The sequence below is a fragment of the Lutjanus erythropterus genome, chromosome 18 (genome assembly GCF_056507025.1).
Source record: "Lutjanus erythropterus isolate fLutEry1 chromosome 18, fLutEry1.hap2, whole genome shotgun sequence".
Taxonomy (NCBI): domain Eukaryota; kingdom Metazoa; phylum Chordata; class Actinopteri; order Lutjaniformes; family Lutjanidae; genus Lutjanus; species Lutjanus erythropterus.
Window position 1 is genome coordinate 9,739,681 of NC_139334.1, and position 21,243 is coordinate 9,760,923.

A 21,243-nucleotide genomic window follows, 5' to 3' on the forward strand; every position below is an offset into this window, starting at 1 on the left:
TGGCCCTGAATGATCTGGTGCACCAACATGACCAATGTCAGCTACAAGGCCAATTTCTCTCCGTGCTTGTTTATTCTACAACAGACACTGAAATGAGTCATATATTCATGAGGTTTGACCCAACCTTCAGTAATAGCTTGAAACGTATCACTTCATTTTAGGGGAAAAAAAAAAAAAAAAAGGAAGCTCCCTCAGTTTTAACATGAGTGATGTGTCTCACTGGTGTTAGTCATTCTACAGTCAGAAGTCAAATGACTTGCTGATGATAAGGCCTCTGGCACTTTTTTCCGTGCAAATGTCTGTTTTGTTGGTGACTGAGGGGGTCGATGAGTTTGACTGTAATGAGGTGTGACTACGGGTCTGCGTTTCCTGCTTGCTAAACTGTTGGTATGCCGTGTCTTTGTCTGGATCGGACGGTCCACTGTAGACCAGCCAATGGAGGAAAGCAGAGGGCTCGGAAGCTACAATAGTGATGATGTAATCCCCTTTTCAGAACACTGTCACAGAGTAAATGCGTGCAGACAAAGGAAAAATTCCCCGTCCTTTTCACCCCACCTGCCCCAAAGTTTGGGGAATTCTGACCTCGCAAAAATGCACGGTGGTTCGGACACTGTAATTATTCATGCGGGAGCCTCTGTAGCAGGCTCGCAGACACTGAGGGAGTTCAGTAGCAGGACAGGTGCAAAGTGTTGCTTATGGACTCCGAGCTGGACCTCCTGGGTCTCCATTTGGTGGTCTGTTATATGCTCATGAACTAAAGCAACATCTCTGTGGCTGGTTTCTGTCATCCTGCCTCCAACTTTCAACCCTAAACCAAAACCCACAGTCATGCAGAGATCAGACACTGCGTAATTCCCCTTTTCTGCTCCCATCAAACCTCATGCATGCTGGAAATAGCATGACATGGTGCAGAGATTGGAAGACAGAAGAGAAGAAAGTGGTTGGACAAACAACCACTTAGTTAAGAGAACATTTGTTTGTTTGTCTACACACAGAGAAAACTTTAAAAAGACACAGTATATAATAATTACAAAAGAATGTTAAAGAAAATTGCCAATAAAAAAAAGTGCTTGACAACATGCGTTTCATAAACACCCTTCTTTTTCATATATAGTGATTCAGTAATAGTCATTAGACACAGACACGCATATCAAGAACACTCATTCATTATTTCAAATATACACTAACAGACTAGAAGCAAACACTCATGTGGAATTATTTAGAGTTTTTATAAGACAAGTAAGATAAATGAGAAAATAAACACAAGTACCGATGAAAGAAAAGAATAATAAACGATATTCATAGTAGGCCTTTAGACTTGCATGACAAAGGAAAATATTGGCTGGATCCAGCTTATATAGGCAGTCCATATGGAAAATATTGGTTGGTCAGAAGCCTAGCTTTTAAACTGCAATGGCAGGCAAAGAATTCCATATTTTTGACTCTTATATAAACTGAGATTGTGAAGTACAGGAATGAGTGGGTCTGGATCTGGAGATGGTTCACCTGATAAACACTGAGAACGCCTGAGCGATGAAATCAAGACTAAGAGCAGCAGCTTCGATGTACACAACTTATTATTCTCAGTGCTTGTTTCTGAAGACGTTAAAGTGAGAACATAAAGCGCGAGAAGGAAAAAAAAAGCTTTCCATAATGAAATCTGGGATTGTGATGATGATTCGTTGCTGCAGGCTATCTCCGCTGCCACACGCTGGTGATGACGTGCTCGGTATTGTCTGGACATGTTTGCCAGTTGCTTCTCTGTCTCTGTGTTTGGCCCTGCACACTGCACACTCTCTCTGGAGCGGATTGCTCTGAGAAGAATCAAAACATCAAGCAGAGTTACAGGCCCATGCCCCATGCAGAGCCTGTGTGGGCAGCGGTGGAAAATAATTCCACATACAAAAAAAAAAAAAAACCCACAGAGGTTTTTGCTGTTGTCCCTCCTGTGGACAGAAATCTGAGAAGCAGGCAGGAATGTGCGAGGGCTTGGTCATGGCTGAGCTCAAAACAGATCTCAGTGCGTAGACAGGTCTGTTCAGCTTGTCCTCATTCCTCTTCATGCTTACAACTGTTTTCCTTACTGTCAGGAGCTGCTTTTGCCATGTGATGTGTAGTAAAACAGGAATGTTGGCACCATGTTACGCCGTGTGAGGTTTGCTCCTGAACACTCTTGTTTAAGTTTAACACTGAACACATTGTTGCTGTAGCTTGTGTTGTGTTTTGCTTCAAGTTCTGAAACTCAAAAAAAAATCCCTCCTCATATTGCTCCAAAATCCCACATCCTTTGCTTTGGAACCAGGGAATCCATTTCCATCCTGCGAGTTCCTGCTTTGCTCTTAGAGGGAAGAATGAGACCACTGTGAACCAAAGAGTTCTTAAACAAATAGAAGTTTCAGGTGGACTGAGTGAAGTGTGAGGGGAAAATGTTCATGCAGTCCTGTATTATTACCTCAGCCTTTAACAAAACAGAAATAACTCTGGATTAATGTTAAAATAATTAGGCTGTTCAGTGTATAACAGTACACTAATGTCTCGTGAATTAGGCCATAGTCTTTTTTTCCATGTTGCTCCAGGTGCAAAGGGCAGATAGGGCCGGTTAATAACAAACATGGCTGCTTTCCCAGCCTTTCCTCTGTTGCTGCCTGTTTCCTGTATGTTTCATTGATGTATTCCTGGATACCCTGCCTACAGCTCTGCAACACTAGAAACACATTTGAAACTGAAAGCTGTCACGTAAATATGAAGAAAGGCATGTGCTTGTGTAATACATGCATGAAGAGTATTTATATGGAACATCACATTTTGATCATGTACAAACTGCTAATGTTTCTGTGTATCTCTGTGCAGAGCTGGTGCTTACTTCAGCAGTTGACATACTGCTAGTGCAAGGGAGAGGGCAAGGTGGTGGTGTTGCCCTGTTTGTGTACATATAACACATACTTGCTTTGAATACTGATTAGGAGGAAGTCACCAACTGCTGTTTGCTACAAAAAAGAGAAAACCTGCACCTGTACACATCCTGGTTTGCTGTTGTGCCCTGGATGTTCACCTTTTGCCTCATTTTTAAGCAATCCTAGAAACCTAAATCATGGGCTGTATTGCAGAAATGTCCTATCTTAAGTTTTAAGATAAGATGAGTCTAAGATAGGCTTTTCCCAACTTGTTATTACAGAAGCAAATCCTAATTAAAAACTTTTATGTCTGTTACCTAGCAACTATCACTGCTTTTCTTATCTCACCAAGCTAAACAACTTTGTAACATACATTGAAATGCAATTGAAAACAACGAGGGGAATTTAACATCAAGACAGAAGTTTTGGTAACATCTGTAGAGGCATTCTTAAGTGGAAATTGGGAAAAAAGAAATGAGTTCATGACATTGTGAGCTTGAGCTTTTCTGCTGGCTCCAAGTTCATGAGTTCCTCTTTAACGCAGTAGTAGTCACAGCCTTGACTCATCCATTGTGTAAAGTGCAGCCAGTTGCATTAAACAAGTTGGCTAACACCGCTGACTACTGCTAGTTACTGTTTGCAGACATTACTGTTAGTTACTGTTAGCTAACACACAAAACTACTTCAGTTTACTTTAGTTAGGTTTAGGCACTAAAACTAGGTTACTTGATTTGGATTACACACCAAAAATACTAGGTTTAGGATAAGGCCATGGTTTGGGTTGTAATAATTAACGGTAAGGAATGGGTGGATGTAGTATATAAAAAGCGAAGTCAGTGTTACGAGGCCAATGGGCTGGATGCATGGTTGGGTTAGCGTTAGGGTGAAGCAAAGTTATTTTTCCCCAAACCATAATTTCTTTCTCTTTTCCACCAATCATAAATATCTCACAATTTGTCACACCAAACGGAAATACAGACCTACTGTATTTACTTTTACATACTAATTAGGTATAGTTAGAGGTAAGAGTTCTCACCCTGGAACGTGGCCACAACCACAGCTCACTCCAGAAGATGCAAATGAGGGCCTCACTCACAGAGGGCTGCAGTCAAAACTTGCATGTTTTTCTCCTCTGTGACTTGTGGGGATGCAACGTCCTGATTATTGCCAGCCGCGGGATAAAGGGGAGGAGGGGGGAGCGTGTTAATTGCATTCTGCCTCACTCTGTATCTATGAACCAAGATTAAAACAGAAGAATTACTAGGACAGCTGTCTGACGTTGTCTGATTAATAAGACAGATTTTAATTTGCTTGTCTTTTGCTGTCATGTATTCTTAAATCAGTGGGGGTTTTTGGTGTTTAGTGGAAACAGAAGTATTGAAAACACTGCACCCAGGGCTGCTGCTCAAAATGAGTGTGGCTTGCATGGCGCTGGCTCTAGAGCAGGATAAACCACAGTTGCAGAGCTGGCTGGAGTGCCCCAGTACGTGCAGTGCAGAGCAGTGCAGTGCAGGCCAGCAGCAGCAGCAGCAGCAGGCTGTGCAGGTTTGCAGCGTGATTTTCTGGCACGGCCTGTGATTTAGCAGGGCACCACTGTTATGTAACACTAGCTGACTTATCGAAGTCCAAATGACTCTGTATGAATTGATTAACTCTGTGGCCTGACTATTTATAATTGGACTGGAAATGTCCTGGGTTATGCTTTGGACACGTGCCAAAATCAATGACTGGGAATGGTTTACGCATATATGTTTTTCTGCTACGCTGTTGTTGTGGGTTTTGTGTGCTCATAAAGCCTCTCCACATGCAGAACTATACATGTCTTTTAAAAACTACTCTCTGATAAATAATGCTGATTACTGAGGCACACCTGAGCTTTCCTCTGAGTCCTCAGTTGTTGAATTAGGCTGCCCTCCAAGCTGTAGGGGACAACACAGTCAGCCAGGCTTCTCCAGAGACGTGGCAGCAGAGAATCCCCCTGAGGTTTTGTGTGAGGATAACAAGCCCTTCTTCACTGCGCTGGTCCTCATGTCAACTCATACCAAAGCTTTCCCCCTGTCTGTCCCCAGCACTGCAGCCCATAGTGTTACCTTGTTAAATTGCTTACCTGGCAAGATCCTATTCTTATTCTTCTGCCTCCATCCTTGCAAACTTTAAGGGTTAATTACAAAACAGTACAGTACATCTTGTGCACTAGGCACACAATTAATGTCGAGTGGCAGCACAGCAGCTATTTGACCAATGTGAGAGGATATTAATCAAGCTTTCACCTTGACTCTGGCCTTCCAGGAGGGCTGGCTGTTTTGCTTTTGACTGCTGCTCTCTCAGCTGAGGATCCTATTGTTTCTTAGCAGCGCTCTCATGCTCCACTGTTATTAGTCTGTGGGGAATCCTGCTTTCCATTATGGCTGCAGCACATATTCATCTCTGCAACAAATTAGTTGATGTGCTTTACCCTGATTGGGGCAGAGGTGTATTTGTTGGCCATGCTTTTGATCAATTGATATATCAGTTTGACAGATAAAACTGAACTCTACAGCTATATTGATAATCAATTATAGGGTTTCCCTCACTGTATTTCAAGCTTGGTGGCCTCCTGGGCCTAGGCAATCTGGAATTTTATTTTCAGGGGGTGTGTTTTAAGATGTCTTTACAGTGTAACAGTTAAGGTGGGGCAGGTCCTTTGAAACTTAGATATAATGTTGGAAAGCTCATCAGTGACATCTGTTGGTTAACAAATGAATATAGCCTACTGTATAGAGGTGAAATCCCTCCCCTTTGGGTATCCCGCATGGGACCTTGCTTTGGAAAAATATGCATGGTTTTGAATGTGATTATGATTATGTTAGAAACTACCAGGCTTCACTCTAATGCAGCCATCAATCTGTTGCCAGAAAAGACATTTGATTGGCAGTCTTCAACTTCACGTTACTCGGGGAAACCCAGTTTAGATCATTTGGAGTCATTTTTTTAAGAAAAGATGTCAAAATTCTCTGGATTTTAGCTTCTCAAATGTGAATACTTTCTGGTTTCTTTACTCCAGTAAAATAAATATCTTTTGGTGGTGGACAAAACAAAACATTTGAGGACGTCACCTTGTGTTTTGAGCATGATCAACAGTTTCCACCCCTTTCTTACATTTTATGGACCAAATAATTGAGTGAATATTTGAGAAAATAACAACAAAAATCTCAACAGATTTGTTGAGAATCATTAAGCATTAGATGCAGCCCTACTTCAAAGTATCAGAGCGTCTTACAGATAGACTTGATGGTATTCTCTCTGTGGTGGTTTAAATAGGCTGTGGTCAGTGCTGCTGCTGCATTGAAGCTCATGTTTCTCATGTTTGCTCAGCAGGGTCTTGACCCTCCCAAACATGCTGCTTATCCACAACATCACCTTGCCACAACCTGTCCAGACAGCCCAATTGTCTAAATAAAGAACAAACCAACATGTCATTCCCAAAGTTTTCCATTCTTAAAATGCAGTTTCAGCAGCACAATGAGTTTCTATTGTGGGTTTCATGTTCCCTGAGAGCTCTCTGTTTTTCTGTAACTGACAGTGTTTTCATTCTTTTTTTCCTGTCAGGAAGTTATCTGATCTGAGCATTCAGTTAATGTGCTTGTGTTTTAACAACACATGCACTGTTGTTGTTGTTGCATGGGCAAACAGGCTCTGATTTCCTCTGTGAACACTTGATTATTTCTGAGTTTGTGATGAATTAAAATGTGCTTTACTTACCTTGTGTGGTAAGGGTGGACGTCACATCGTAATTCTTGCTTCGTTGTCTGTCCTCTGTGATTGGGCTTGTTTGCTACCTGTGTAATCAGGCAGAGGATGTGAGAGGACAGGCTAGTGGATGACTTCCAAACATCACAGACATCTGTCATATTGACACCTCTGCTGTGAGAATATGTCAGGCTGCTGTCGACTGACCTTGCTCCTCACTCACAGTTGTACATGAAATCCTAACTGCTTTCACCCCGGCCCTGTACTCATGCCAAACCCACATTTAAACCTGCTCATGCACAGAAATACAATCTCACTTTTTGCAGTTTGAAATGAGAGCTGCAGTGATTAGTAAATTAAGAAAGATTAAAAGAATTAGTTGCTGTCACCAACTATTTTGATAATTGATTAATCCTTTCAGTCATTTTTAAAGCAAAAAATGTCAATTGCTGGTTCAACTTCTAAAACTCCTAGCACATGATCATTTAAAGTGTGTGAGAATTTTAGACCCAGCAATGTGGTTGTCTGTCAAATGTACAGATTGGAAATGGATTACTGTTATGCACAAACATTTGAGGTGAAAGGAAAGCAGCTCTTCATTGGGACAGCAAGACATCACTGCCCTGTTTGCTTTTTGCATGATATATCAGGACTAGGCTATTCACAGGTGGACCATGTTACTGTCAGTTGTCGTCACTTGAAATGGATTTTCTTCATGTTAAAAGTAACTTCTGCACTGCTGCTGTAATGGTAAAATAATGTTACACCACGTGTCATTGAGTGTTTGGATGAGTTTCGAGAGAGCTGCAGACAGCTATACCAGAAGCCAGGCAATCGGTCACTTCTGAACAAGCACATTTTGAACAGTACTAGTGATAATAAATGAAGAGTTTTCAAGTTTTGAACTGTTGCAAAAGCAATTTGAAGATGTAACTTTGGGCTTTAGAAAATTGTGGTGAGCATTTTTCACAAGTCTTATTAGATATTTTATAGGCTAAGTGATTAAATGATTGAATGATTAATCAATTTAAGATCAAAATAAGCCTCAGATTAATCTACAGTGAAGTTATCTGCAGCCCTATTTAAAATCCAGTAATTACGATTAAAAAACAGCAGAGCCTTGCAAGTCAACCAGTTGTATGGGCGAGAGCTTGATATTACAACTTCAACCCTGATCACTACTGCACGGGCCTCCGAAGTACGTCACCAGGGCAACATGGCAACGCTCGTATCCAGGATATTTTGGCTTCATTTTGTATATTGGGAGGAAGTGGAGACACGTTGTCCATCTTTATTTATGTCAGTGGTTTGAGCAACCAACATTAACAGCCTCTGAGCCCTCAGCTTTCACTAACAGGGCTAAAACCTCAACATTGATGATTTTGTTTCCAATAGGAACATTGGGGCCATGTGATTGGCATTTCAGTAAAGATTTGTGCATGCTTGTTGTCTCTAAGCATGGAGTTAGTAGCCCCAGACCACAGCAGTAAATGGCCATATTGGCTCGGGTCCAGCGAGTACTGGCAATGGGCAAGTGACTAATATACTCAGTGATGGGCACACACATGCACACAGCATGGTTCCCTGGCATGCACTGTGTGTGACCACTGGATCCCCCCAGCCTCGAGCAGTGACACATCTCATCTCCGGCACCAGCCTTCGCACAGTCAAAACACCGTGATCTAATTGACATTTTGATTGACGTGTGATGACCCACTCTGTTTACCCCTGCTCAAACTTTCCTACAGCTCCACCACTCTGCTGCTACTGGCGGTGCTGTGACATTGATCCAGTGGAGCAGTCAGAATGAATCTGAACATGCTAGATCCGTGAGACGTGTGAGCAGCACTGCGGGCTTTACTCTGATTTGTTTTGCTCGTGAGTGCCTGTGATCCCAGAATGAAGTAATAGCAGGCTTGGAAGTGTTTGGCGGGCCCCCTGGCTGGGCCCCATCCCCCGTCTTCTGGCACGTGGAGAGGCTGAATTATAGACAGCGAGCACACAAACTATTCACTCAACCCTCCTCCTTGCATCAACACTGTTAATTATACTGCTGCTAGTCTCGCATCCCTTCTATTTTAATCCTCAACTGATGGAAACTGCAGCATCCCAACACACACTCTTGAGCACACACACAGAAGCGTGTGCCAGCCCCATGCTGAGCAAGGAGTATTTGTTTTGTAACACATGCTTTTCACTGCTTTTCAGGTATTACGAAAGGCATATTTACCTTTGGTTAGGGGAATAGAGGAAACGGAGTGCCTCTATAAACACCTCTCTGCCCCTGCCTTCACTGCTCTGTTAACAAGGCACACTGCTGGGAAATGCTCCTGTTGCACTGCGGTTAATCTGACACCATAGCATGTATCTGCAGGTTTCTTAAATGTGGCTAAACCAGCTAAAAGCAGGTGATTGACCCTTCTCCCATTGCCAGTAGACAGGTTTGGCTGTCTTTTTTTATGTGTTGCTGGAAAGCTGAGACAACACATGTCTTTGCAGGTGAGCAGAGAGAAAGGGTTTTTAAAAGTGTTTGTTTCATCCCTCAGTAATTTTGTAGCTTCTAACTAAATCTCTGTGGTTAGAAATTTAGTTTACCTCTATTCTTAATTTCAGGTATCTGCTTTATTTTCCTGTTGCATGTGTAGGAACCATTTTATGTTACTGCCCATAAAAACCAATCATTTCCTCATTTTGCCTCTTCGAAATAAAAGCTTTTAGGTAACAAAATGATGGGGTCATTAATTGTGAAGAATTTACTGGAAATAAAATGTTAATCACCCGTGCAGACCCTTGACTAAAGACCTAAAGTGCTTCATCTACACACCCATGTGGCCTAGTTGCTCAGCTCAGCAAGGCAAAACATGAATAATGGCTGCATTTTGTACTTAAAGGTAACAAGTGGAAATATTCCAATATAAACACAATAAACCTTTAGTTGTTAAATTCAAATGCATGACTGCCAATTCAGGAGTCAGCTTACAGCTTCTTATAGGAGCTGTCAGTATAAACAGTAGGTAAAAGACACTTTTCAAGTGCTAGGGGTTAGTTTTAAAATCCAAACCTTTCTCTCTCAGATGTCACAGGGAAACATTCCCATATAAATCACAAATCTTTTTTCACCTGGAGGAAATGGTGCAGTAGGTTGCTGGGAAAAAGCTGCGCTGTTTGGCAGAGTGCCTGTGTGGAAATGGATGTCAGTGCGTTTTCTGTGTGCGGCAGGATTGAGGTGGAATAGTCATATTAAATTTCTCAAGATGTCTTTTGAAGCTCCTGTGTTAGTTAAGCCGTCAGATATCAAAGTGTTTGCCTTTTCAGTGAACCTCTACAGGCTGATGTTCTTGATGTGTCAAAACTCTGGGCAGCCAAGGACACTGATTGTTCTGTATTCAGCAACAAAGTGGCAAAGCAGAGTCAGATTAATATATTACCTGAGATATACTGTAAACAAAATGAGCTTGTGCCAAGTTTATTTTTAGTTAATCAACACAGTTCTGCCCCTTCCTAATAATATGTGCACCTGGGCTGCAGTTGACCTGGAAATTTGTGATTTGAAGCAAATAATTATTTAAAATATGATCTGATCAGTAGCCCAAAACCAAGAGAGAATGAAAGTGTTGACAGAGTGGACTTTGGTCTTTATCATCAGCTTTTGGCACTATGCCCCCACTCGTGGCAAAGTTTACAACAATCACCTTTATGGTGCTCCAGCATTATACACACACAAAAAACCACCAGCACACCTACACACACAAAACCCATGTCCATTGCTGACCTGTGTACCTTCTAGTAATCAACATGTTTGACCCATTTATACCAGACTGCTGTAACAGGTAAATCCTTCATCACAAGACAAGTGTCTGTACATTTTGCTACACACACCACCACGACTGCTACCACTACACACTACAGGTGTACTACTTTATTTCTAAACTCTAGAAGTGTACCAGATCTTAATGAAATGTAGTATTTGTTAGACAGTTACAAATGGGGCTGCACAATTAATAGAAATATTATTTAAACTGTATGTAAATTGTATGGCCAAATGTAAAGTCCAAATTGTTGTGACAAACATGATAATGCCGCAGAGACCTCCTGGCCCACAAATCTGGTTCTCCAGATGTAAAAAAGACAAAACATTTTTGTTTTGTACAGATACTAACAAATGTCACATTTTCAGTGAAATTGACAATTGTGATGTAAAAATTATCATTCCCATTAATCGGGACTCATATTGCTGTATGTGTCAAAATAATTGCAATATGATTTTTTTTTGTTTACTGTATCATGCAGCCATAGTCTGTTTTGGAAAAATTTAATTTAAACATGACCACCATGTTTATTTGCATGTACTGCTCAGTATATTGTTTGTTTGTATTAGGTAGATCCTATTGTTCTATGCAGCCCTGATTGGACTCTACACAAAGGCTATAACTTGCATTTCATTGCATTTCAAATGTAGGATTTCCAAGAAAAGGTCATCTTAGTTCAAGACAGGTATTGCAGAAAAAGCATCTCAATGAGGTGGTAGGGGACAGAAAAGTTCTGTTTGATGTTTGCAGAAACAAAAAAAAACAGCTTGGTTTGTCTTCAGAAATAGCTTTTGTGCCATGAGTTTATTCTTCTGAGCTAAATCGACTGGTTTGTGTTTTTGAAGTTTCTGTTGAATTTGGTGTTTCTTATGTTTGTTGTCTCATATGTGTATGTGTAAGAGTCTCTGTCTCTGTGTGTACCTGTCCATGTGTATCTGGAGCTCACTGTCTCTCTAATGGAGTCCTAGGGTTAGAGCTGGACAGACAGGGCAGGGAGAGGGAAAGTGCAGCCTAGAGCAGACTTCCACTTTTTAAGCCTCAGCCCCCAACTGCTGCAGTTCGGCAGCCAGCAGCAGCAGCAGCAGCCACCTCATTAGAATTTTTTACATTCCTCTTCAGGCAGCAGCACACTGACTCTACTCCATGACTCTTTATAACACACAACTTTTAAATCTGCGCCTTCTCAATAAAGACGAGTCATCTATAACCTCACGCCAGATATGAGGCACTAAACCAACTCTGGCTCACTCTCTGTAGATTAATGCATTTATGGACCATGAAGTTGTAAAACTTCTGTGCAGGCTGTTGGAGATGGTTATACGTACTTTAAATCATTCGAATACAAGCCTGTTTAAGGCGATGGAATTTATTCATCCTTTTGTTTTTGACAGGGTGCCGACATTATGATTATGTTGTGGTGTCAACTGGTCACAAAACAAAAGAAAAACAGGAGGCAAACAAGCATGGATCACCCAAGTAGTACGCCACATAACCAAGTGAAAATGTAAAAATAAAAATGAACTAATCAAATATCAAGTAAGGAAATATTCTCACCTGTTTTGCTTATTAAACTAAAAAGTACTAGAGATCACCTTCTGAATTCAAGTTTCTCACTTTTACCAAACTAAGACGAGCTTTAAATATCTTGTTAACAACATAAAGCACACCTCATTTAAACCCCACAGACAAAAACCAAATAAAACTCACCAAAACCATCTTGGTCAGTCATTCCACTGTTGGAACAATCACCAAATCCTTAATTTACATGTTAGATGTGAAAATATTCTGTACAGGCTGTTTTCCTCTCACTCGTCCCCCAGCCCAGTATGTACAGGTGTCCAGTTGCCCAATCCTGTGGCAATTGCAGTAAAAACGCCCTGTCAGGCAGTCTGGTCCCACTGGTTAATGTGAACTTAATCAGTAACACTCACGGCCCTGGAGAGTGACTGACCGTGCATATTCAGAATAGCTCATATTTTCTTCAGCCATTGTATAGAAACAAGCCAAAACTGGCTAGCTAGTGTTAACTAACATGACTGGGGGAGGGAATTGTTTTGTCTCCTGCTAAGCTACTCCCACAAAAATGTCAGAATGTTTACCAACAGAAAAGGGATGTATAAGAAGTAGTCACCCTTCTTTACTTCCCACAGACCACCTAAGCTGTGAGCAGTGCAATTAGGTTTCTTTAAAGACTTAAATGGCCCTCAAGGAGTTGGACAAAGGCATTCATTGTCAAACTCCCAGCCCACCCAGATAATGACATTGGAAATAGGAAAGGGTTTACCATTTCTAACTGTAAACTATGTCAAGTGTTTCAAGTGTCTATTTATCCTGCCGAATCTCCCACGTAATACGTGAAACCCTGGCGGAGTGCTTTGTGGATAAGAAGAGAGGAAGGATCGAGGACACCCTGCTGGAGATAATGGCAATGAATATATTCTGGCATTCCTCCAGAGCTGTCTTCTTGTGTAAGGCTGTGAGTGAAATTCGCTTTGCCAGTGGTTAGCTATGCCCATTACTCACTGAACTGTGCTGCAGTGATAGCGAGGGGCCCAGAGTTAGGGCAGAGCAGTAGCACATCACAGAACAATGGTGCTGATGAATGTCCGTACCCTGCCACTGGTTTTTGAAGTGCTCCAACTACACGTGGTGTTTACATTGCATGTGTGGTCAGTTGAACAATTTGTCGGTCATCCAGAAATGGTATTTCATAGATCGGAGCTCAGTGCAACGATAGAAGACAAGCATGTAGTTGTAAAATCGTGGCAGACTATAAAGCGTTTTATAACAGACTATCACTTGGACAGTCAGTGTTGCACTCCTCGCAACAGTTTGCCTGAACATGCCCTACTTCTCTTCCCCCCTCACACAGACGTTCATCACTTCCTCCTCTCAAGTTGGTGGAATTCCAGGATCTCAGCTCGCGGTTGGGTGACGCGAGTATCATTTGTCTGCCAGCAGGCTTGCCTGCTTTTCTCTGAAGGTGTCAGGTTCTCAGGTTTGCTCAATCATACAGGCAGGTTTGTGCCTGGTTCGCAGCCAGATGCACATAGAGGAGGAGGGAGCAGACATAAAAAGAGTATAAAAAAAGCAGATGGAGACAGGGGAGTGGTGGAGATGCTTTGTTACTTCCTGTGCATCTGTTGTGCCCATGGGCAGCCATGGTTCGACTGCACCTCTGTGGACGTGTAGAGACCCCAGTTTACTCCCCAGTCCTCAAAATGAACTGCTTTGTGGGAAAGTTTGCTCAGTGTGGAAGAGTTTGAGGTTTAAAGTATAACTTCACCTCCAGGTCTGAGCCTAACACTACCCACTGCATAATTTTGAAAAATGCTAAACAGAGGGAAAGGAGCTGAGATGGGGCGGGACAGCCGCTGTAGGGGAAATGGCCCCGTAGCAACGTAATATGCAACACAGCAGCGAAGGAGACGCTGACCTGAGTAAGTGAACTGACCAGCGCTCAGTGTAGCAGTGACCGTTATAGCTGGTAGTCAGAGCTAATTAGCTGCTGCTATCAGCTGCTATTAGACTCTGTGTCTTTCCACACTGGAGACACACAGGCCCAGTACCAATCCACACCCTTAACTCTCCCTTACCTACTCTCATTCAGTTTGCCGCTTGCGTTTAGGGTCCGCCGCATTAAGCGTCACTCCAAATGATTGTAGTCTTAATGGTGAGCGGATTGTAAAGCCCTCCAGTCTGCGTCAATGCAAGCTTACAAACCACACGACTTTTCAGGTACAGCACCCCCTTTGACTTTCTCACTGCAAAAGTTGGTCTGTGCAATTATTTCTAAAGGATAAATGATAAGTTGCTTTATGTAAAACAGACACTTGGTGACAATTTGCATGCACACATGGCAGATTATATTGCATATTGAAATAAAAATGCAGTTGTGAAAATGATATTTATTTATTGTTCTGCTCAAATAAAAAAGAAAGTATGGATTTGATTTGACTTGATTACAAGTTTAGGAAAAAGCAAGGGCCTCTATAGCCCTCTGTATAAAAACCTCCCTAGAAAGAAAAGTTTTTTTTCACATTTTACTTCCCTAAATCTTTGTCAGATTTGTGACACATACGTGTTGCAACAGTGAGTCAGTGGATTACAGAACAGCCAAATGATCCTGATCTGATTCTCATCCAGACACACTCATTAGCACTGATAATATTCAGCTTTTTGTTATGAGCCTTTTCCTGTCCAGGTGAGCCATTCTTCTACCTATCTGTGCTCATCAGCGGTGTACTCTTCCAGTTCTTTGATGCTTCTGTTTTCCCTTGTTTCCAAATTCAGGTTCAGTGTTTGCTTCATCCCTGTCTCTCCGGTTCCCCTTGCATCTAATTAATTTGGTTTTCCTGGCAGGCCTCATGTACACAGCCATAGTGAGGTTCCCGTGCCAGGCAGTTTTCAAAGACTTCACTATGTTGGAATGGGGCCTCAGTCTTGCCCAAGCCAGGACAGAGGGACCTTTGTGCCTGCTGCCCAACAGCCCAGTCAGCCCTTAAAGCAGGGAAAGATTAGGAGACAGGGAGAGCCAATGGGCTAAATGGTAGGGTGCCTGTTTGAAAGCCAATGGTGTCAGCCAAACAGCCCCTTAGTCCCATTGAAGCACACAGTAATTACAAGCTTGTAGGGCAATCCTTCGGCTCCTTTGTCTCCGCTTTGGAGACACTTGCCCAGTCTACTGGGAAACTTCATTCCCCCTCTGTTTGGATACCCAGGACGAAGTGTCTTTCAAATCCAGCATGCTGTCCTTTCTCTCTGGGACACCAGTTAGCCAAGTCAGCTCAGCGACAGTGTTCCCCTCCAGGAGGCCCCGGATGAAGTCTAGCACCCCATGCTGTGTGTTGGTCATGACTAAGGATTTGTTCTTTTAGTCTCTCTGATTTTTATGACTCAGATTTAAAAGACTCAGACCTGCTGACTGTCAGTATCTTCCACCTGTAATTCCATCTAACATGTGTGTGTTTGTCACAAGATCCTGCTAGGGCCATGCTGGCTGAGTCACCTGTTACACATGCAGGCTGAGTCGTCAAAGGGGCATGTTAGTTACTCTGTCCTCTGTGTCTAGACTCATCTTTACAACCTGACCAACAAATTGTTGCACCTCAGAGGTGTGCCATGATATCACCAGCTCTGCATCTGTACCACTGCTTGCTCATCTCTCGACGGGCCTGACGGACCAGCTGGGAGGTCAGAGCCCCAATTACAGGAAGTTAACCTCATTTAGTCAACAGGCTCAAGCTGTCTGGACATGTCCCACCGACTTGTAGAAAAATTGCTTCGTTTAATTCTGCTGGCATTGAATAGAGGAGGCAGGATGAGTTGGAAGGAGATGTTGTGGGTCTTCTATTTTTTCTCAGTTTCCTAGCTTCTCCGTGACTTTCTTTTATGCGTTCAGCCTGACACGCAAACATACACAAGACACACTCACTCAGTCTTTATACCACACTCTTCATTTTAATCTGAAAAGATCGTGAAGCCCGTCGCCTGTCTGTATGTCTGTCAGAGAGGAGATTAGAGGCCTGCTTTCTGGGACGAGTGCGTGTGTGCGTGTATCTGTTGTGTGGGTTGCTTCTATTCTTCTGTCTGTCCCTGTAGACACTCAGCAGCATGAGGGAATGAGGCTCAACACTCTGGGACAGGACCTGGAGTTTAACTATTTTCACTCTTATTCATGTCAGAGACATTAGGGTGTTAGTAGGACATGAATGAGTTTTTTTAATTACTTAATGAGTTTTTATTAATCTGCTCTAGACACTTTACTCTCATGCCCGGAAGAACAGAGGCCCATTCATTAGGGGAGTGTAGAGTTGAGACCCTTACTAATGTGACAGATAAAAGATCACAGTGGCGATACTTGCTTTCATCTTATTTCAATTTTGAAGCTTTTATTCTCTATTAGCACAATTTAGTGTGGCAAATATCATTTTTGTGGGGTCCATGTCAGTTTCCTCCCCGTCAGTGCTATAGTAATGTTACCTTTGCCTACAAACTTAATGGTTTTTCAGCCTTATGTTGGTTAAGCTGGTAGTGTTTTCAGCATTTTGATAGGCAATCATCAGTGTCTTTGATAACTGCTAGCAAGCTAGCTAGCTGAGAATATAAAATTCACCAAAAACCTCCCTCTCATTCCTCTTTTGGTGGTATTTTCAAATGTAACATTGTGAATTTAGAGTTTATTTTGACCAAACCAGAGCTGGTGATTGTTGGAACAATGGAAAGGAGAGCCAAGACATTTTTGGTGGGTTTTATTTTGTTAGCTGTCAAGTTTGAATGAAGATGACAATGTTACGTTGCTGACGTTTATCTAAGACACTAAGGTGTTTATAAGTCAAAATCCTCAAAAACACTACACACAAAACAAACAGTAAATAATAGTAACAATATGTACCAAGCCAACTGTGAAAAGTCAAGTAAATAACTTAAGGGAAATACAACACTGCCTCTGCTTTTCAGTCTTTCTACACATTGTTACAACTTCCTCCAGTGCTTGCTGAAACTTTTCACTCTTCTTTTTCTTTGGGATAGCGTTTGACTCTGAGTGGTGCCCTCTAGTGGATTTATTGCTTAACATCCATGACATCATAAAGGATGCCTGGAAGGATGTGGGCAGCGACTGTTATATCATTTGAACAGGACAAATCTATTTTTGTATGTGAAGGGGGCATAAATGAGCCTTTAGAATTTGAATGTCAAGTTATGAATGAACTCTTCTAACTCTTGAGTACAGCCCTAATTTCTTTTGGCTGAAGATTTCATATCATGGAACAATGAAACTGTTATATCCTGTGTTTGAATCTGAAAATGGCCCTGAACATTTAATTTAATGGTATTATACAAATAATTTTTCTTATTATCAGACTGTTGTCAGCACATTAGGCTCCATATTAAACCCCCTATAATGAATTTAATTATGGAGGACCGTGTTCCGTACTGCTTTATATTTGTGGTTCAAAAAAGTTGTAATAAGTAGGAGCATAATTTTACTGCAAACCAAATAGCAGCTCAACTCACTATTGGTCTATGCATTATGCCTGTTAGTCTTACTGCAAGATCTTACGTTGCTTGCTAGTGCTCGGTATTGGAGTAGCAGAAGGGGTCTCTGCTGCATAACATACACAGGTTTAGAGGTTTGTTGTCAGAAAACACCCCTATGTTTTGAAGAAAAGCTGGCTTGGGATGCTTTGCCTTCGGCAGTCTGGAAACTGAATAGTCTCCAGAGTCCTAAGATTTTACACACACTTGCACTCTTTCCTTGACTTGTATATTGATGTGGATACTATCAAACACACTGCATTGTCTTGGGAACATTTAACCCATCTCTTAGTGTGTTAATGTTGGCCACATGATATTATGCACTGCTTTCCATTCTTTGACTTAGAATCATCCACGTCTGTTTACTTTTATTGTCTAAACCTGAATGCCTTCTTATTGTTTAAAGGTGAATGTCTTACTTCTTAGTTAGCATAAAGTTGGCCCTGATGTTGGGACACAGTGTGAAGGTGCCTGTGCTCAGTGTGCTGTAGGCCCGTCACAGTGCACTGATTGCTAGTGGCTAATGTGATCACAACCACAGCCAGGCAGGGCTGACTGGGAGTGGAGCCTTAATCCCCCCCACTGTTTCACTGCCAAATTGGCCCGATTTGTCAGGCAGAGGATCATCACTCACTTCTCAGATGACTTTCAAAGGGCCTCTTTTGCTTTTTGATGTGCAGCTTGGGATATTTGATGGAGAAAACTGCAACTCGGCATTACAATTCATTAATGTTGGCTACTGAAGGGGCATGCGAACAGACGAGAGTCAGCGACAGAGGGATGGCTAGAGGCATGCCAGCTGAAGAGACATCCAGATGATTTTTCTCTCACTTTTAACTAATCTTGGTCCTGACATAAGTCCTGAACAGGTTTATTAAATTGCCAACAAGGTCGTCTTTACCACTCCCTTTGGATAAATTAACCAATTAAAGGTAAAGGCATAATTTTGTTCAGACTTTCAAGGAAAAAAATGACACACATTGTTGAACTCATTTTGAATTTGGCTGAGCTTTCATGTTTCCCCCTCGATGCTTATTCTGAAATTGGTTTGAAAAGTAGGCCCCCTTATCTAAAATTGAACATGTCAGTAACTTTTCACTGGTCTGTAAAAAGCCGTCAAAAGAAAAAAAAACATCCACCTTCTGTTCTGCAGGCAGGTTTGGTGGTTTCCATCTATCTGTCATTAAATCTCTCACAGAGAGGAAATGTTTGCATATTTGTAAAGATGGCCTCCCACATTTTCATAGGAAAGGTTACATGAAAAGGTGGCCTGTTGTATGAAAACAAATGCTAGTTAGATGCCACAAAAACACACTGTTTGTAAGCTATTTCAATTCTAGCTTTTGTGCAGAGTATGAAACAGGGGTTAAATTGGGGTGACACGTAGACCCTTGACAGAAAAACACTCATGAACGTCAGAAAAGGAAGCAGAGGGGTATGATTAAGTGCAGCTGACCTTGAGACAATCACTGCCCATGGCACCATCCAACCACCCAACCAGAATTGCAGCACCAAATGCCACTGCAAGCGGAAGCACCCCAGGAAGAAAGGGAAGAGACCTGGGCTAAGAGCTAAGCTAACCCAGGTTTGACCTGTGAGAGCAAATGAAAGAGAATTGTCATAGTTTGCCCATTTTGATTATGCACCAGCCCACATCTTCTTGCTTAAACCCTCCACATAACAAATCCCTTGTTATTAAATATGGAGAATTTTCAGAGCAGTAAAAAGTGGAGATAATTGCTTGCTTAGCTTAAAACTGAGATTGTAATTACCATTGTGCTTTCTCCCTTGTCAAGGAGAGTATAACAAGGTATTGATCAAAGCCAGTCAAGTATAAAGTCATTTACAATTTACAAACTACTTTTTCTTTTCTTTTCAGGATTGTACGTCTGGAGTAAGAAAAGTGCAAAGTGGTGGTGTCTACACTGTTGAGGAAGCAGTATGCAGACTTGAGTACTGAAGACATGGTGTTACCCTGTCCCTTTTTCTGCCTCTTCAGTTGTTGATCAAGACTGATCAACCCGCTCATGAAGTCAGGGAGCATCGTCACATCCCAGAGGCAGCCATGTCTCCCTGCTAAGTGCCTTTAGCCTTTGGCACTGGTGTCAATGACCAGCCTGAAGCGCCCACCCATGGAGCGCACTGTTGGGGGATCCATCCCCGCCACTGATGAGTTTTACACGCGCCACCTCCGTATGGTCAATGGAGGGGCTGTGCCAACCCGCACTGACAATGTCCACACCACTGTGAGCACAGGAGTGCCTAAAATGGGTGTACGGGCTCGGGTGGCTGACTGGCCCCCAAGAAAAGACGTTACAGGGGTTGTGTGGCACTCAAATACAGAGCCTGAGAACTCTAGTATGCCCCCTGCTGGAAAAAGTCACATTAAGTTAGGCTCTATAATGAGCCCTCAGGACTCGTCAATGCTGCGTAACATCCACAACACTTTGAAGAATCGAACCCAGGCCACAGCTAACAACTACAGCCCTGACACCCGTTACCTAGCCCCAGGAGACTATCGAGGTCCCGCACATAGGAATCCACGACAGAGACGCATCCGTCAGCGTAGCAACAGTGACATGACTATCAGTGAGATGGAAGGCAGTGGAGACAGTGGAGAGGACTGGGGACCACCATCAGGAGCCAAATGGTCCCCTCTTCATCGCGAGTATGGTAGCACCTCCTCAATCGACCAGCATGGAGCATCTGGAGAGAGCTTCTTTGAAATGCTTAAGGGCTATCAAGGGGACAAAGTTGACCAACGTAGCCCTGCTCCAGAGAAACTGGAGGACATGCTGAATGTTGGGTCCAAGCAGGCCATCATTGATCTTCAGGAGGATGTCACAGACAGCCAGCCTCCTAAAGCTAAAGACAGAGACAAGCCCCCAAAGAGAAGAACTAAATCTGAGACAGGGGGTGAGTCTATATTCCGTAAACTTCGGAACGTCCGAGGTGAGTCGGACTCCCCCAGAGCGGGGTCTGATGTAGAGGACAGCCGGAATGAGGACATGGGCCCCCCTTTCAAGCCTTGGGTGTGTCAGAAAGGCTTTGCCCACTATGACGTTCAAAGCATGCTGTTTGATCTTAACGAAGTTGCTCAGTTGCGGCAGATTGCAGGCAAGAGGAAAAACACCACCACCGGAGCATCTGCTGCTGCTGTAGCCTCGGCTACCTCCACCCTCTCGTCCACACACAGCCTGCCTTACAGCTCCCCTAGTGGCAGCCAGGAAGAGTTGAACTCTAGGGACAGTCCTGGCCTGGATGCAGGGGATGAACAGAGCAATGAAATGCTGCTAAGCTGCCCCTGCTTTCGTAATGAGATAGGTGCTGATGGCAACGGGAGACGCAGACTGGGAGCAGGTGGGGCAGGTTATCATGGTCTTGTGGGTGGTGGAGCAGGTAATAGTGGCTCAGGAACCCTAAGTGGGGAAGCAAACATGTATGAAACATCTGTGAGCACGCACTGCACGAATGCTGGAGTAGCAGTGCTAGAGGGACCAAAGGAAGGCCCCAGTACGCTCAGCGAAAAGGGTAAACAATACATTGTGGAGCATGTGGACCTGGGAGCCTACTACTACAGGAAGTTCTTCTACCTGAGGGGTGAGATTAAAAGGTTTCATTACATGCACTCATTAGCATATGAATGTGTGCTGTTTGAAGGTCCACTGAGTTGGATTCATTGTGATTTTTATTGTATTATAAAAATGGAACCAAATTTTCATAAATACGTGTATAATCACCTGAAAATAAGAATTGTTGTGTTTTTGATAGCA

At 42.7% G+C, this 21,243-nt stretch overlaps 1 protein-coding gene across 2 annotated transcripts in view; it reads left to right on the top strand.

The window, feature by feature from the left end:
• The window catches only part of LOC146310628 (signal-induced proliferation-associated 1-like protein 1), a 51,148-nt gene that overhangs the window by 5,134 nt on the left and 24,771 nt on the right, over window positions 1-21,243 (top strand). For both annotated transcript variants that reach the window (XM_084742030.1, XM_084742029.1), the window contains exon 2: window positions 19,350-21,070. In XM_084742030.1, the coding sequence (XP_084598156.1) occupies window positions 19,579-21,070 (1,492 nt within the window). In that variant the 5' untranslated portion in view covers window positions 19,350-19,578. The remainder of the gene's footprint in view (window positions 1-19,349; window positions 21,071-21,243) is intronic.